Source organism: Bactrocera dorsalis, chromosome 1, assembly GCF_023373825.1.
Source record: "Bactrocera dorsalis isolate Fly_Bdor chromosome 1, ASM2337382v1, whole genome shotgun sequence".
Lineage (NCBI taxonomy): Eukaryota > Metazoa > Arthropoda > Insecta > Diptera > Tephritidae > Bactrocera > Bactrocera dorsalis.
The window spans coordinates 19,101,488-19,120,418 of NC_064303.1; the positions used below are offsets into that span (position 1 = coordinate 19,101,488).

Here is an 18,931-nt window from a genome sequence, read left to right on the forward strand (position 1 = left end):
CTGGTTTTGATAGAATATAACGTTATCTACAGTCCATTGTCAAGTCAGATGAAAAACTCCCATAGTTGGGTATCAACTATCGTCAAAGCGCCATGAACCTATCACAAATCTGTATAGGTAATCTGGCAAACGCGGCACATTCGAGAAGGAAGTGTTGATATGATTCTATCTCATCTTCTTCTAAACAGCTGATCAAGCTAGTATTAGATGAGATGTTCAATCTTGTCGTAAGAATCCCGATCGGACAGTGCCTAGTTAGAACTCTTACAACCATTGAAATGTGGACTTTGCTGAGAGCGAGAGTTCATTAGACCTCTTAAGATTCACCCTGGGCCAGAAAAGCATTCCGACTGCCCGGTTGTTAGTAGTTGACCAACGATTGCTGAGTAGGCCTGAGTCCCAAGAATCCAGTAGTGAACCACAAGAAGCCAATGGAGCTCTTGCACGTTACCATTCCGCAGTTATTAAACCTGAAATACCCGTCTTAGCAAGCTCATCAGCGTTACACTTTCCTGCAATACCGTCGTGGCTTACCAATTTTATTATGTATGTAGTAACTTGATGCTAGTGTAAATATACTAGTATTGAGCGCACAGTCAGAGAGCTTAAGATGATTCTAAACCTTATTAAGGGTGTCTTTAGACATGTAATTTTCGAGACGAAATAAAACGCATATTATGTAATGTTATGCCCTCAAATTTAGTTTTATAATAAAGTTTAAAAATTACCGCCATGGCTGGCTTGAATAAATTCCTCGATCTTGGAGGTCATGCCACAGGCTCACCACGCGAGATAATGCGATCACTAAAACTTTCCTTCAATAAATTGATCGTGCGATGCGCTTGATGGTCGTCCAACTTTTAACATGTCATGGCGGATGGCCTCACTCGAGTCTTCTTCGATACTCTGCTCCATGCTCTGAAGATGCTAAAAAAAACGAAATCTTTGGTAGTAACTGGAAACTTGATTTTCCGAATATTCTACAGGAAGCGGACCATCAAGTATTTTGGATAGGGAGAAGTCGCTGGAAAAGAAGCACAGTGAGCGTTTTCGCAGATAGATAAAATCTAGGAGGGGAGGTTGGGTTACCACTGTTTTTCAAACTATTATGGTGGCTTTTATGGTGGCGGTAGAAGTACTGCTGCAAAGTCATCTGGGAGTTAAGCATTTACTCCGGCAGTAAGGCGGCAATAAAGGGCGGTCAAGCTAGTCAAAGAGAACAGCAATTCATCATCATACATTTACATACATACATCAAAGTCCCAGGACCAATGGATTACCGGCTGAGCTGACTGAATATGATATGCATGTTTCTGCTGCTAAACCTTGACTAACAGATCGACACCCAACACGTTGATTTCAAAGTCGCTATTGACAGAGCTGTTGCCATGTCTAAACTTTTTACTCCTGCGAAACTCATATAGCTATGAAGAATGACTTTGAGCTAAACGAGGTTTTAGGCAGGCTTTTTCGTGCGTTTTTTTAATCTAATGCTTGAAAAAGTGATATGTGCCGCTAATTTGAATCGCAGTGGCACTGTCTACTCTAAATAAAGGGTGATTTTTTAAGAGCTTGATAACTTTTTTTAAAAAAAAAACGCATAAAATTTGCAAAATCTCATCGGTTCTTTATTTGAAACGTTAGATTGGTTCATGACATTTACTTTTTGAAGATAATTTCATTTAAATGTTGACCGCGGCTGCGTCTTAGGTGGTCCATTCGGAAAGTCCAATTTTGGGCAACTTTTTCGAGCATTTCGGCCGGAATAGCCCGAATTTCTTCGGAAATGTTGTCTTCCAAAGCTGGAATAGTTGCTGGCTTATTTCTGTAGACTTTAGACTTGACGTAGCCCCACAAAAAATAGTCTAAAGGCGTTAAATCGCATGATCTTGGTGGCCAACTTACGGGTCCATTTCTTGAGATGAATTGTTGTCCGAAGTTTTCCCTCAAAATGGCCATAGAATCGCGAGCTGTGTGGCATGTAGCGCCATCTTGTTGAAACCACATGTCAACCAAGTTCAGTTCTTCCATTTTTGGCAACAAAAAGTTTGTTAGCATCGAACGATAGCGATCGCCATTCACCGTAACGTTGCGTCCAACAGCATCTTTGAAAAATACGGTCCAATGATTCCACCAGCGTACAAACCACACCAAACAGTGCATTTTTCGGGATGCATGGGCAGTTCTTGAACGGCTTCTGGTTGCTCTTCACCCCAAATGCGGCAATTTTGCTTATTTACGTAGCCATTCAACCAGAAATGAGCCTCATCGCTGAACAAAATTTGTCGATAAAAAAGCGGATTACGGAACACTGATTTTGGTAATAAAATTCAATGATTTGCAAGCGTTGCTCGTTAGTAAGTCTATTCATGATGAAATGTCAAAGCATACTGAGCATCTTTCTCTTTGACACCATGTCTGAAATCCCACGTGATCTGTCAAATACTAATGCATGAAAATCCTAACCTCAAAAAAATCACCCTTTATATAATACTACTGGTGATATGCAAACACTCCTTACTCGTACTCCTTAACAACAGCGCAGCCTTTTCAAGATGCGAAGAAGGTGAATCTTGTAGTGAATGAGGAAAGACAAAGTACCTAGAGGCCACACACAAAGATTATTCGAGTTTGGGAAACTACATCATAGTTGGCAGCTACAAATTTGAAAAAGTTAGTGACTTTGTAAATCTTGGAACCAGCATAAATTCCACCATTATAAACTCTAAGTCTGGAGATCATGCGCAGAATAACTCTCGCCAACAGGTGCTACTTTGAAATGTGTGGACAATTAATCAATCTCTTGCTGAACAAAAATTACACACTATAAGTTTCTTATTATTTCCGTCCTATTTTACGGCGCAGAAACATGGACGACGACGACAAGAGATGAGAAAGCACTTGGAGCATTTGAGAGAACTGTCCTTCGCAAGATCTTTGGAGCCGTTTGCGTGAGCAATGGGTATCGAAGAAGATGGAACAATGAACTGGATGAGCCAGATGGCGACATGGATGTAGTTAAGCGCATAAAAGTTCAATGAAAGCGCTGGTTGGGCCATGATGTTCGCTTGGAAGATGATGCTCCAGAGAAAAGCTGCTTCGATTCGATACCCATGGCAGAAAAACGGAAGTTAGGCCGCCGCGCATCCAATTCAGAGATGAAAAACTGGCGTGACCTCGCAAAGGTTATCGTCAATTGGTTAAGTTTCGTGTTTTCGGCGCAGACCGACACACGGTTATAGTGACAAAGACAAAGAAATAAACTGGTGGAGCTCATTGAACTGAACGGCTACACTTTAGAAGGCTGTGAGTCAAAATATATTAGAGATATCGATTAAATTTTTTAGAAAATATCGAAAAATAAAAATCGATTTTTTTTTTTTAATTTTCACATTCGGCGTGCGCCTTAATTAGTGAGCACAAGTTCAGCGCACGAACACGCGTCACGAACTTGAATTAGAGAGGTGACAAAAAGTGTTACGTGGTACGAGCTACAAATTGTTGCCGGGAAGTAAACAAATCGCAAATCGACGCTGAACGTATATACCTATGTATACACATATTCCCGTTGCCACGACATCAAAGTGGAATTTCGCCTTGATTGTTGTTAGTATTTTTCATTTAACGAAAGCGCGACACATCAAACGACAATAAACGACAGTCACAACAACACTACTAGCTGGAAACGAGTGCTGAAGATCGCGCACCGATGGGGGCGTGTATGTCACACACTCTGTAACGGAGAGTATGTAAGAGTGTGTGTGTGTGTGTGTGTATGTTTGGAGGCCAAAACCGTGCGCGGATCGGTGGTGGTGCGCGTTGTGGCTTTTCCAAAATATCAACATTGTCCGGTATGAATTTAAGTGCATCCATATTTACTTGTTGTTGTTTGTATTTTTGTGTTTCCACACACACACACACACAAACATAACAAATATAAACAAATATTTATTGCTACGAAGCAAAGCGACAGCTCGTGAAAAAAAGTCATACCGACAGTCAACAACAACAAACACGTCGTGCGGCATTTTGACAGCAACAACAGCAATAATGACAAACAGCAAAGCCATTGTGAAAGCGCGCAGCGCTAATGGCAGGAAGCACACATTTTTTAATGAATAGAATATATACTTTTGTTTTATAAAGAAAATGCTTATTTTTAATAATTATTATTTTCTTGTTGCGCTCTCAGCCTGAAATTTCGAAGAGACAGTAGCGTAGCAGTCGCCGCAGCGGCATTGGCCGCAAAGTGGGAGATCTGAAGTTATGAAATACTTACTGTGTCGTTATGTGTGTGCATGTAACATACTTATGTATGCATGTGTGTATGTGCACATTTCCTTGTCGTCGCCATGCTCAGTGTGCGCTAAATTTCTTCCACGACTGGATGCTGGCTGGTACAAATTCAAAAATATTTCGAGTGTGTTTTCGTATGGAGGCGGTGACGGTCGCGACCGCGTTGGCAATAAGTAATGTGAAGTGAAGTGAAAAAGTCGCCCAAAAATAAATGGAATACCGAAAAATAAATACATAAATATTTTATAAAATTGCAATTAATTTATTTTTACGTAATATTTTTGTGAAAAAATCAGTGGAAGTGTTAAAAAACATGTGTTCGAAGTGAATACAAAATTTTCATAAAAGTGCTTATGTAAAATGCTGGCATACTTTATGAATGTCTAACTAAATATCGGTTAACGGTAAAACGCCATTAAACGGTTAAGAAAAATGCGTTTTAGCAACATTTTCGTGTCGTTGTTGCTGCTGATCGCCGTTAAGCTAACGCATGAATACACCAATAATGGCGATATTGAAGTGAAAGTTGGTAATAAAGCTGAGCGAAGATAGATTTACAATGAAAATCTTAAAAAAAAAATGTTTTTTAATATTGCGCTTGGAATGTAATATTATGTAAACGAGTCAAAATTGTCGAATTGATATAGATCAATCATAAAAAAGAAGTTTCACAGTTAGCAAGTAACAGGTTAATTGAAAAGTCTCCGCCCTACCATAGTAAAAGACATTTTTTTGGCAAAACGTATCCGGAAATTGTAAATGAAACGCATATCATGCATATTTATTTTGTCGCCTTCAAAGTTATCCCCACCAGATGTAATACTCTGATACTAACTATTTTTCCAGTCCTCAAAACACTTTTAGTAAGCAATTCATGGGATGGCCTTCAGCTCCTTCAGCGAATTTGGTTTTATCTCTCCGATCAACTGAAAACGGCTTCCACGGAGCGGTGATCTCAGTTTGGGAAAAAAGAAAAAATCACACGGAGCCAAATCTGGTGAATACGGTGATTGATCGATGGTGTTCATTGCGTTTTTTGGCTTTAAATTCGGTGACAATCGTACACTTTTTGAAAAAATAGTTTCTTACACACAAAATATCCACCAAAAGCATTCGAATGGACTCGCAAGGGATGTCGAGCTCTCTTGCCATCTCTCTAACACTTGCCTGACGATTTACAAGCACCATATCCTTCACTTCTTTAATATTTTCATCAATTGAAGAGATCGAAGCTCGTCCAGTACGAGGCATGTCTTCAACGTTCTCTAAACCGTCTTTGAAAACTTTGTATCACTCGTAGGTTTGTGTTTTTGATGAAACTGAATATTCGCTACGAATTTGCACACGAAATTTGGTTATAAATACAAAATTTGAGACGGGATACACTTAAAATACCAAAGTTCAAAATGCCGACAAATCAAAACACGGACAAACCAAAATGCCGACATGTGAAAAATATTTTACCTTGTCCGCACTTATTTCTATCGAAGCACAGAAATATAATTCTATTGACTAAGAGTTATGATCCTGAACGCGACCGGCATCGAACGAACAAGGCCACCTTTTCTTGATTTGTTGGTGTTTTGATTTGTCGGAATTCTAAATACGAGAACAACGGATACTCGCTGGTGGCCAAATGTGGAGAATACGGTGGATGCGGAAGCAATTCGTATCCCCATACATGGATTTTTGCCACCGTCTTCACTGTCTAGTGACAGGGTGTATTGTTTTGGCGAAAAAGCACTTTCACTGTTTTCAAATGCGGCCGTTTTTCGGCGATTTCGTCCTTTAAGCGATCCAATAAGGCAGTCAATAAAAATTATACCAAGCACATCCTGAAATACAGATGTCTTGCTAGCCGACTGTTGCATTTTTCCACGCTTTGGAGTGGGTTCGTCGTGTGCAGTCCACCCGGATCACTGTCGATCGGACTTCAGAGAAAAATGTTGAACCATGTTACATCGATTGTCACATATCGACGCAAAAGCTCGGGTTTATTATGATTGAGCACCTCTACATAGTGCTTCAAATCATCAACTCGTCGTTGTTTTTGGTTAAAAGTGAGCTCGCGCGGCACCAACTTTGCAGAAAGCTTTCGCATATCCAAATATTCGTGAATAATATGATTTACACATTTAGTTTATATCTTTAGAATACCTATAAACTTGAAAAACTTCACTTAACGGTCATCCAAAATTATTGTGTGGATTTTTTTGTTATTTTAGTCGTTAACAACCTCTTTTGGGCGTCCACTGCGTTCAACATCTTCGGTGCTCATTTCACCATGTCTAAGCTTCACATACAAACCCTTGATGGCTGATTTGTCCGCAAACTCATCATCAAGCTTAGGTTTTTCTTCAACTGTATTTTTCCCTTTCAAAGTGGTAGTATTTTATCAACTTCCTTTCTATCCATTTTTTCACAATAACTAAAGCTACTTCACTAAATGCGATATAATTCACAAATTAATGATCCGACAGCTGTCAAATACTTTTTGAAAGTATGGGTTAACTAAAAATCATATGTCTATAATTCCATTAGTAGCCCCATCTATGTGGAGACCGGGGACTTTTGAATTGACCTGTTACAATGAATCAAAAACAAACTTGTACAGAGAGGTGCTTTGACTTAGAGGGGACTATTCCCTTAAACTATTTCAGCTTTCATCTTATGTATTTTTATGTAAAGATTTTGTTGTTAACTATTGATGTATCCGAAACGTGATAAACTTCACCTAGCCATTTGGAAGAGGCCAGTCAAGTCATTTCAAAGCGACTACGTGCGCTGGTAATGATTCAGAAATAAGAAACTTAGGTTCTTTATGACCTCATTAACAGATTTGGCGGCATGACAAAGTTCACGTTACCAAACCCGTTAAAACCTACCTGGAAACGCTTGCATGAAAAGGCTATCCCACCCGCCATATAACCTGGATATTGCACCGTCCTACTTGTTATTATTTTTCTGTTCGATACCACATGATCTGGCTCAGAAACAGTTCCACTCAAAAGACGTCATCGAAAACTGGCTCGATTCTTGGATAGCAATACTAGGTGAACAATTTTACCGTAGTCTGTGGTATTCAAGCTTCACCAGAGATATGGTTTCATGTAAGTCTGGCTGTATTGCTATAATACTCGTATATGTAGTAGGGCTATTGCCAGAACATTTGTATGACCATCTCCACTTATCTGCGAATTTCATTTTTAAATTTTTATATAATGTTTACTTCTTTATGAATTTACTCAATGACAACAAACCAAAGCGCATTATCAATTAATTGTAAGCGTTTTAGGCTGTTATCCTTGAAGATTTTCAATATACATATGATTGGCGTGCGGTACCCAACCTGTATGGGCATACTTGTATGTAAAGTTGAACTTTGTTCTCCAAACTAAGCTGCGTTTTTCTCTCAAGCAGCCAGTAACATTTTTTTTGTTTTTATATTGAGTTTCTTTGTCAAGGCTTTAATATGATTTTTCCAATTTAATCGATTTATATCGAGTCCAAGATATTTTGCGGAATAACTATGAGGAATTTGTATATCATTAAAAAAAAAATATCACAAAGCCGATCCGGTTCTGTTAAATTTCGAACGGCTTTCATAATTTTCTTTCACTCTCATATATGAAACCTAGTAGAGGCTCTTTTCTACTGATTGTAATTATTATTTTTAGTGGTGACACATGCCCGCAGAATGCGGCTGGCATACCGAGAAGACTGCAGGAAATGTTTAGGCATCAGGGAAACAAAGAACCATCTCTTGTGCACTTGTCAAGCATTGGCTAGGCTACGCCGTAAGCATCTGGGGTCTCCTAATATCTAGTAACTGAACTTCATGTGATATCGCAAAGGCAAAGGACCAAAAGTGGGCAATGCGTGGCTCATGGCCTACCGGACAAACCTAACCGATCTTATTATCTTTTTTGTTTTAAGTAGGGTCAAGCATAAAAAGCCGGATACCTCAAGTCTCTCTTACGGAACCATCTGATTAAGTATTACTTCGTTAAAATGATAAGACACCTAAGTCTACTCTATGATACGGCCTGACGGACGCATTATGTCTCAGTTTTGTCATGATTAAGGCTGCCGCTTTACCGATAGAGTTTAATTTCTCAGTGGATTTATTTATTGTCTATTCACGATCTGTTTATTGGTGTACCGTCCTTTGAGTGAGGATTGCTATAACTGTTGACACATTGTAAAGCTTTTGACTCCCTCCACTTTTTTGGTTCAGGATTTCAGTCGGCTTGCCTGAAGTGTATTCTAGGTGCACTTTAAATTTGCGCCTTGAGTTTAACATTACATCCATATTTTCATTGTGGGTGTGAATGAATCCTACATTTCCTTATGTTTAGAGATATTCCTTCATCTACGTTCTAGTACTAGACCTCTGTCATGTATTCAGCCAGTTCTAAAACATTGGCGCAGATCGTTTATGCACTCATTGCATTAGCACCGTAGGTCATCTAGGTGTTTATCCACTTCCACCACTATAAAGTCATGCGCGTATGCGATTAATTTCATGGTTTGTGTCTTCTTGGCACCCCATAATGCATCAGGTTCAATAGAAGAAACCTAAAAAAAATGCATGTGTCTCTAGAGATACATACATATGTATCTGGACAAACGAGATAATAAAAAAACAATACTCTTTTTAATAATTTTTCGTCAATACCTCTCAGAGTGATACACCTCAATATAAAATTGAACTTTACCGGCGAAATGTTTTCTCTCGATTTTAGGAAATAGAATCTGTTTTTATCTGGATGTTTATTCATTTTGATGTTTCTCAAAGCAGAAAGCCCGATTTTGCCTTACTCATCTAAATTTTTTCTCTTCCTGTTTCAGGTGTTCTCTTCTTTCGCGATGAATACGAAATTGAGCTGAGCTTTGATGAGGCATTCCTTGAGATAAATAATAACAAATTGTTTGGCTTAAGTTTTCAGCTGATAAAACGTTTTGTACCCAGCGATGATAGTTTCATATTGCAGCAGTTAAGTGAGTATATTAATATTATAAAATAATAACTAAATAATAAAAAAAAATTGTATAACTAATTAAAAAACAAGATAATTACTCATAAACGTTAGTTTTGTCTAAATAAAGTATAAAAGTTTTAGCTAACATGTTATCACCGGTAATAGATGGTGATTTTTTAGACGTGTAGTTTTCAATGAGGGAATACTCTTTTCGGAGTTGGTTTCTTTAACAGCTGTTACTTGGCCTGTACTTAGTTAGGCTTGTCATTTGACAGTGAACAGACTTCCGGTCACTGTGTCCAATATTCGGTGGACATAACGTCAGCAGAGTCGGTAATTCGCGCAACCATGGATTGATTTCACATCACGTTGACTCTCGTGGATGCCGTACAATGCGCAACATTATTGCAGCTGTGGAGGAGAGTATCGAGGAATATACAAATAAGTCCATCTATTTATGAAAAAATTGCGGATGGATCTTGGTTTGAATGAAATGGCAGCTCTTGAATCTCTTCAGGTTTTCTTCGTCCCAAAGACGGCAATTTTGCTTGTTTACATGCCCATTGAGCCAGAAATGTGCCTCATAGCTGAACAAAATTTGGCTTGAAAACGTCGGATCTTCTTGGAACTTTTTAAGAGCCCATAGAGCCAAGTGATGTCGCTTGGGAAGGTCGAGCGGCTTTAGTTCTTAGACAAGCTATAGTTAGTTTGCACGCTTCCAATTTAAGATCTCGACGTAAAATGCGACAAGTCGTTCCAAACATCAGTCCGAGTTGCTGCGAATGGCGCCGAACCGACTCTCCACGTTCTTCGTGTACACTCTCATTTACGGCAGCGAAATTTTTTTGCACTGTGCGCTGTATGTGATCTGTTCGGTCGAAAATTATCCAATAATGAATTCTGGGTCTCAAGATGGGTGATGGTGTTGCTAATAGAACGCCTAGTAGGCCGATTATGTTGACCAATAGTTGAGCAAAACGCGCGAAATACATTCTTTACAGAACGTGAGTTTTCATAATAAAGTTAAACGATTTGTAAACGTTGTTCAGGTGTAAGTCTTTGTAAGTCTTTTTCTCATGAAATGTCAAACAATACTGAACAAAAATTAAATGACAACTTTACATGACTCCAGCGTGATCTGTCAAAAAAAACTTTTGAAAAAAGTGCCTCTACTTGGATCATCTGTTTTATGCGTAGTATTCCTTCTTTAAAACTACATTTCCAAAACTAAGGCTTTTTTCAAATAAAGTATTCAATTTCTGAAGAAGTCAAAGCGTTCAACGAAATGTTGTGGGATAATTGTTTTTGCGTGATAGAATTATTTAGTTTCAATTATATTTATGGTAGTATTTAGGTTATACTCTGGTAATTTTCATATTTAGATGTTTATTTAATATTTAAACAAAACCAGAGATATTTTATTATTACAATTTTAGTTGAAATATTCTCAGAGCATATTTATTAAAATTCCGTTTTTGTTTAAATTTCACATTAAATTAAAATCACTGACATACATATGTGTCTCTTCCAAATATTTCAGCATGTGAACTGATTTCAGATGGCGTTGTTGCTATTTTCGGACCAAGTTCAAAGACGTCTACTGGTGAGTGTTGTAAAATACGACGAAAAATATGAGAAATGTACATACCACACTTACGTACATAATGTAAGACTTGCAAGCACCCTCAGCAATAAAATTGCGACTAGCTTGTTGGAAAGATAATTAAATTGCTTGTGTACAATAATCAAAAACTAAATGAAATTAAGTAATTTCCGAGTGAATTCGCTTATTTATAAAATTTTCGTCTATCTTTCAGATATTGTTGCGGTTATAGCCAATGCCACCGGTATACCGCACATGGAATTTGACTGGAGAATTGAGTCGCCAACTCAAGATCGCCTTAACAACAGAATGACCATCAATGTGGCACCGTCAGTTTCGATGATCTCAAAGGCTTATTACAGCATAATTAAATCAAATTATGAATGGCAACAATTTACGCTTGTTTATGAAACAAAGATTGGTGAGTGGACTGAAATAACAGAATACAATTTTCAAACTAGAACATAATATAAGTCTCTTCTTAATTGAGGGTAAAAAACGCTATACATATAGAAAAATTATTAATTGACTAAATTAAGAATTATTAATAATATATTAAATATCGCTAACTAACTATTATTTACTAATTTAATTGAGATCTCTAATATCAATGGAAAGATCTGTGCTGGCTTGGCGCCCAAGAACGACTCAAGCTCTGTATAATACAATATGAACCGTATTTCACTGAGCACATTCTAAAACGAACGGAACAAATGCAAGTTGGAAGGGAGGTTTGGGTTAAGATGTGAGGCAAAACTTTTCAGCCGCTGTTTTTCAAATAGTTTTTAGCCGGTCTTGATGATATGATATGAGGCTGCGCTTTGTTAGATTGAAAATTATTGTATCGTACCCAGTCCCAAAATTCGAGCGAGTTTCGCGAATCATTCGTTGCAATTTGATGATCTGTTGTCGGCAAGGTGTTCCACTATTGGTGTCATACGGTTTTGGAAGCCCTTCATATCTCACTATTTAGTGAGATAAGGCTCAGGCCGATGGAAAAAATGTTACTTCTTTAGCGTTCCATCAGTATTTTTGACATGCGAAATCGCCTTTCAACGAATCTTGACGTTCTGAAATGGTTGCTTGCGTGTGTCTCAAATATTCTGCGAGACCTTTTTGTGTTTTGGAAGCCTCATCTAGTAATGCTGGCACTTCTTCATTTTGAAACTTTTTCGCCACCTAGGATGTTTTATCTCTTCGAATCCAAAATTGCCACTTCTAAACTTGGCAAACCACTTTTGGCCTATTCGGTTATCTGGTTAGCGTGCCAAGAACGCGCTATAGAAGAACCGGTACAAAAAAGTCCACTAATATCGTTCTGCTTCTGGCTATTCAGCAAACTCAAAAGGCCAATGAAGAGACACAGTTTCGACACGATTGTGAAGATATAGCTCGAATTGAAGCAGTTCTTGAAGGCTATACTGCAGGGACACCGTTTTAACCCGATTGTGAAGACAAAACACGAATAGACGAAGGTCTTTGAAAGCTAAGTATACTGGAAAATTAGTTTACCAACTGTTTCAAGAATTGGAAAAAGCGTTGGCGAAAGTGTGTTTTATCGGTCGGCCCTCACTTTGAAGAGGATGAAATTGATTTGAAAGAATAAATAAAGAATTTAAAATTTATAAACAAATTCACTTCACTTTTTTATCACAGAAGTATACTGAAAAAGACCCACAAGAAGAGTAGTTTCCAATGCATGTTTGCAGTATGAACACGTTAAGTTACACCATCTCTTGGCAAACAACACGAATATAAAAGAACTGAAATAATATCAACTGAAAAGTCTCCGGTCTACCATAATAATTTTGGTAAAATTTGTTTTTGTTTCAACTTGCTTTCCTTCAAGGGTGATACACTGATTATAGCGACTCTGCAACTTTTCGCTACCGTTTTTCAAGCGAAAAGATGGAACCTTGTTTCATCCATTATCACATATCGATGGAAAAACTCGGGTTAATTATGCTTGAACAGCTTGAAACAATAGAAAAATCAACTCGGAATAATCAATCGTCGTCATTGTTTATGGACAAAACTGGGCTCGAGAGGAAAGATGAGTGTTGTCATCACAGCAACGATATGTGCCACTTACAAGTCTCTAAAACCCCAATTCGCTTTCTTTCCTGCGGTGTGCTGGACTTGTACCCGCGCTTCTTCTGTGTCTCGTGCTGTGTTAAGTACGTTTCTCTGCTCAAGTTTTAGTATAGCGTCGTAGCTGATGTTCCACAAGTCTGGGCTTAGAATGGATCCTGGTGCTGACGCCTGTGTAGTTTGATCTGTTACTAATGTAGCTCCGCACTACAGCTCTGAGGTAGTCGGGGATTTTAAAGCTTTTTTCAAGAGCGTCGATAATATCCATCCATCTAGCGATATTGAAGGTATTTCGGACATCCAAAGTCGCCAGCAACACTATTCTTTTGTATTTATGCCATCTACGCTATGCGGCTTCTACACTTTTTCTGACACATTTTATAGCTAATAGAGTTGATCTGCCGGGTTTAAAGCCGTGTTGTCTAGGGGAGAGTCCTCCAGCTTTGTTGATAGCCGCGAGGCTGGGCTTACTTAAATATTCATAGAGCTTTCCCGTTAAGTCAAGCACGCATAGTGGACGGTATGCTGATGGCGAATTGGGATCTTCTTTCCCCTTACTGATTAGTACCAGCCGTTGCTTTTTCCAGAGTTCGGGTATACTCCGGCTCCGGTATCTCCTTCGGCTTGGGTGATTTGTTAGGCCGCGCCTTTTGAAGGTTAGACCGCGACTTTTCAGTTGACTTATCATGTAGTTATAGATCGAATCATATATGTATGTTGTTTATTGGACTTTCGTTGTAATGTTATTTCATTCTATAGATATTTTTGTGAACAAATTTAGTCAATTAAAATAATTTCTCTAATGCTATAAGTGTTAATTGAATTAAGGGCCTGTCTGTTTTATTTTATATTAGCACATTTTTACATATAAATATTTATTACAAAGTTTACCATCACTTATTTTCTAGGACTCGCTCGCCTACAAGATCTCATGAATATCAATCCCTTGAATAGTGAACAAATAAAAATCCGCTACATTGAGGATTATAAAAGTGATTTACGTGTACTTTGGAAAGAGATTAGTGAGACCTTTCATGAACATAAAGTCATACTCGATTGCGAGGCGGATTCGTTGCAAGAATTGGTGTTGACTGCAAAGGAATTCAAGATGTTGGGTTCGTTTAAGGTATACTTCCGTATATATTCATAACTGAACCTTATGTTTGTTTAAATTTTTTTGTTTTTTAGTACTTGTTCTTGTCTCACTTAAATACGCATAACTCGCCATTGCAAAGCATGTATGATTCCGGTTACAGGGCGAATATAACTTCTGTGAGATTAAAGTTAGTCGATGAGAATCCTTTTCGGCGAAAGAAGACGCGCTTACGGCCAATCGATGTGAGCATGTTTAAATATATCAGTACTTATAATATACTTAGTTACTGAGTTCTGATCTTAATTGAAAGTGTTTGAGAACAGATTTCGGAAAATATAACCTTAAAAATTTTCTCAAAATATTTACAGGAAATATTTCAAAATCAGGTCTTATTACCGGTTTTAATGTTCGACGCTGTCGTGTTATTTGCGAATGCCGCCAGAAATGTAATTACCAAAGCAAGGTCATATGCGGAACCACAAAGGCGTTGCGAGTTTGAGTTCGGTCGGCCTTGGTATATTGGTCGCCAAATTGTGCGCAAAATGAAGTCTGTAAGTCGAGTTTATTATAGTTAATTGATTTTTTCATATTTATACGTACACAAATCTCTACATTTGTTTACAGATCTCCGAAGATGACGTTGAACCGCCCTTTAAAACGGAAAATCTTAAAATCGACGAAAACGGTCAACGCACACAATTCAACCTGGAGATCTACAAACCCACCACCAATGAAATCTTAGCTGTTTGGAAGTCGGATGGCACAATCTCACCGCCAACTTCGATTCAATTTGGCACCGGTAGTTCTTCAACTACGCCCGATTTCTCATTAGAGCGTAAAAAGTTTATAGTGACAACACGCTTCGAGGCGCCCTATTTCATGTTGAAGTGAGTTTTGTCCGATCGACTGCATTGTTGTATCGAAAAAAATATTATTTCCGAAAAACTTTTTAGAGAAGATTATGAAAATTTACGTGGTATGGAGCGATACGAAGGCTATGCAGTGGATTTGATACAAAAGCTCTCAGATATAATGGGTTTCGAATATGAATTCTTAATTGAAAGTCGTACAGGAAAGCTGAATCCGGAAACAGGAGAGTGGGATGGCATGATACGGCGTTTAATTGATCATGTAAAGAGTATTTTTTTTATTTTTTAATTATGCAGTGTAATAAATAAGTTTTCTTCGATTTTCAGCAAGCACAAATCGCTATCTCTGATATAACAATTACTCAGGCTCGGCGTCAGGTAGTCGATTTTACGGTGCCTTTCATGCAATTGGGTATTAGCATACTGTATTATAAAAGACCACCGGAAGCTAAGAATGAATTTGCATTTTTGGAACCCTTCGCCGAAGAGGTGTGGTACTATTTGATGTTGACACAGCTGATTATGACGTTGCTATTTGTAATATTAGCGCGGTAAGTTTTAGTGCTAAAGTGAAATTTGTGAGTTGCGTTACAGGCAGTAAAGCTCAATTTCAAAATTTACACGTAACTCTTTTCCAAAAAATCCCTTAATCGTAATAATTCTTCAAAACGTTTCGAGGATAGGTACCGACAACAGCAAATAACGACATTGTTAAATGACTACAACATCCTTTAAGAGCTCCACAAAAACCCTTGAACTCTTCACCGTAGTAAATATAAAATATATTATAGTCATAAGTTAGGTTAGGTAAGATGGCTGATCAAAGATCGCACAACTATACGTAGTACTTTGTGAGGCCATAGAAAAGAAGAGCTGCTGTGTTCGAACTTATAAACCGCTTAGTAGCCAATAAAAGTAGACGTGGTATGTCCGCGCTCCCAAGTGTCTCAAGTCCTGACCTTCAAACCCGGGTTAATCAAGAAGGCAGTGTTTAGTTGTTTTAACCGCATTTTCTTCCATACAGCTTCTGCAGATGGCATCTGGTAGGATTCCTAGCCTTACTGCGTGGACGCCAAAGCAAGGGAGTGGCTAGCCTCACAGAGACCAAAGAGATCACTAGATTTCTTGCGATCGATTTTGGGCCAAAAGGCTTTTGCGATAGCGCATGTACCAATGGTGGGTTGCTTTTTCTTGCTAGCTTTACAGTCTCCTGCGAGTCCGCTGTGGTCTGGCATCCAGATCAGTCTTATCACAAATATGCTCGATGCTATTGAAAGCAAGGTAAGATCGTCTTTGACCAGCCCTGAATGCACTGTAAATGAGTTCAAGGCTAGATTAGTCGCTCTTCTATATGAGTGGATGATCATTTCTCTGCTGGAGTTGATAAAGAGCTCCTGACAGTAAACCTCTCCACAAACTCTCTCACCAAGCATTGACCCATCCGTAAAGAAGCTCACTGCCCCTCTCCTCCAACAGCTTCTTCACACTCATAACTCCCTTGCGAGTATATGGGTAGAGATGGAGCCACCTGAGTTCGGTTTGGCGACTCCATGATCCAGTTGGTCCGATAAGAAGTCAAAGTGAGTGAGGATTGGAAAACGAGTGTTCAGTCACGTGTTCTTGTAGGAACCCAGACTCTCTAGCAACTTTCCATAGACCTACCAACGATGTCTACGGTCAATATGTGCAAGATGACGTTAGCTGCCATGCTTGGAGTGGACATTGTTGCAGCAAATATGCTGACGAGCACCGCCCGTTAAACGCCGTCGAGTTTCTTTGCAAGTATGGTCTTTTCTAGAGCCCTCCAGTACATAAAGACTCCATAGAATATAATGGACTTGGTTATGGCGTGGTAGAGCCAAAGAACCCCTTTCGCTGAGAGACCCCCTCTTTTTGCGAATAGCTTCTCTACAGCAGCAGACGGCAATCGATAACGTTTTTGCTATTTCTTTGATATTCGGCTTTGTCATAAGTTAGACCGCATAATTCTATATCTTTCAAAAGTTGCATAGAAAATATGCTTTACCCATTTCCTCCAGATCGAAACATACTGCTGCAATGACCCATTAAGATTCCTATAGCAGTCAAAAATAAATGAAAACTGGGAGCAATACGATTCTTTCTATCAGTCAGATTAGAACTCGCTGAATTAAGTTTTTAGTAGTTGCAGAACGACTCCTCAGCGACGTCTACCTTCGAACAATCCACGAAAACTACTAATGCATTTTCGAAATTTGATTAGTATTAGCCCTGTAGCGAGCCGAAGACTGTTTAGTCAAGCCATGCTTGCGTTCATACTATCATGACCTGTTTTAGATTTTTCGGACTTAATCCGTGCCCCGGGCTATGATAACTGCCGCGATGTCGTCGGCTAAGCCAATTGAGTCAGATTCGTCTGGTTAGTATTTCGTCATAACTAATGCTCGAAAGGTTTTGACTAAAGTTGATTCTTGTACTGCTCTCTGCATAACCGTTATTTGTCGTGATACCTCTCTAGTATAGTATAGCAGTTTTCTACTACTAAGTATATAATTTAAGGAAGGTTTAAAGTTCTACAACATTTCTCAATTTAATGTTCCATTTACAATGTAATTTTCTAGTTTCTCACATCATGAGTGGACGAATCCGAATCCAGCTGATTCCGATCCCGAAGAACTCGAAAATATATGGAATAATTCAAACTCTTTTTGGTTGATGATTGGTTCTATTATGCAACAGGGTTGCGACATACTACCGAAGTGAGTAACACACATTAAATTCAAAAAAAAAAAAAATCAATAAAAAAATAGTATTCAAAAATCATTTGGCTTTCTACAGAGGCCCACCGATGCGCATACTCAGCAGTATGTGGTGGTTCTTCACATTGATGATGGTCAATGCTTACATCGCCAATTTGGCTGCGTCGCTAACCAACAATAAGCTGCCGAGCGAATTTGACAGTCTTGAGAGTCTTATCGATCAGGATAAGGTTAAGTATGGCACTTTAGCTGGTGGCAGTACATCGGTTTTCTTTTCCGAATCGAATGAGACTGAATACAAACGAGCATGGAATCAAATGATCAGCTTCAAGCCATCAGCCTTCACATCGAGTAATAAGGAAGGTGTCGATCGTGTACGTAAAGGTAATGGCAGTTATGCTTTTCTTATGGAAACGACAACATTGTCGTACAATATTGAACGGGATTGTCATCTAAAACAAGTTGGTAGTCAATTTAGTGAGAAGCATTACGCTTTAGCGGTACCATTAGGTAATGTAACCAATGAATTTTTGATATTGTTTGATGCAGTTGCAAAACCTTTGTACCCAACAGGTGCTGAGTATCGTTCCAATTTGAGTGTATCCTTGCTGCAACTCAGCGAGAAGGGTGAACTTTACAATTTAAAGCATCGCTGGTGGACTCCGACTGTTAAACCTGAATGTCCTAGTGAAGATGAAGCCGATGGCGATGAGCTCTCTATTATCGAATTGAGTGGTGTGTTTTTGGTGCTCGGCGCCGGTGTGGTGGTGTCTTTCATTATAGGATGTTGCGAGTTTTTGTGGAATGTGCAAACGGTTGCTGTGAATGAAAAGGTAGCAGCGTAGACATACATACACAACCATTGTGATTAATGGAATTTTTTTCTTCCAGACTACACCATGGCAAGCTTTTAAGGCCGAACTGTGTTTTGTGTTAAAGTTTTGGATTACAAAAAAGCCTGCGATTATTTCGGAGAGTACAAAGTCTTCAATTTCATCGAATTCCTCTTCGAAACGTTCGTTTGATCGTTCACACTCTCGTTCTCACAGTCGTGTGAGTGGTCGTTCACGGCGTACTAAGTCGAAGACACGTGAGCGTGAGCGTGAACGCAGTGTACTCAGTCGCCGTTACTATGACTAATATTTGAAGTATTTTTGAATACATTTGATTATTTTCCGATTTGGTTTTTTTCTCTATTTAATTTAAAATATGTACTTAATTTTTTCTAAGTTAAATATAAAATTTTAGTAAATTTC

General features: G+C 38.6%; 1 protein-coding gene across 1 annotated transcript; it reads left to right on the forward strand.

The window, feature by feature from the left end:
* The first annotated feature begins 4,363 nt into the window (after window positions 1–4,363).
* On the forward strand, window positions 4,364–18,931 carry LOC105229302 (glutamate receptor ionotropic, kainate 2). The gene is made up of 14 exons (XM_011209492.4): window positions 4,364–4,825; window positions 9,148–9,297; window positions 10,819–10,881; window positions 11,096–11,302; window positions 13,881–14,098; window positions 14,161–14,310; window positions 14,437–14,619; window positions 14,693–14,955; window positions 15,022–15,199; window positions 15,265–15,488; window positions 17,538–17,675; window positions 17,755–18,185; window positions 18,249–18,508; window positions 18,567–18,931. Exons 1-14 carry the CDS (start codon window positions 4,729–4,731, stop codon window positions 18,813–18,815), a joined length of 2,811 nt encoding a protein of 936 aa, XP_011207794.2. The 5' UTR covers window positions 4,364–4,728; the 3' UTR covers window positions 18,816–18,931.

Bases quoted from the DNA above. Each gene is read 5' to 3' on its own strand.
- LOC105229302 (XM_011209492.4), top strand. From the start codon at position 4,729: ATGCGTTTTAGCAACATTTTCGTGTCGTTGTTGCTGCTGATCGCCGTT. The intron at 14,311-14,436 runs GTGAGCATGTTT...AAATATTTACAG, and splicing joins CGCGCTTACGGCCAATCGAT to GAAATATTTCAAAATCAGGT. The intron at 18,186-18,248 runs GTAATGTAACCA...TGTACCCAACAG, and splicing joins CGCTTTAGCGGTACCATTAG to GTGCTGAGTATCGTTCCAAT.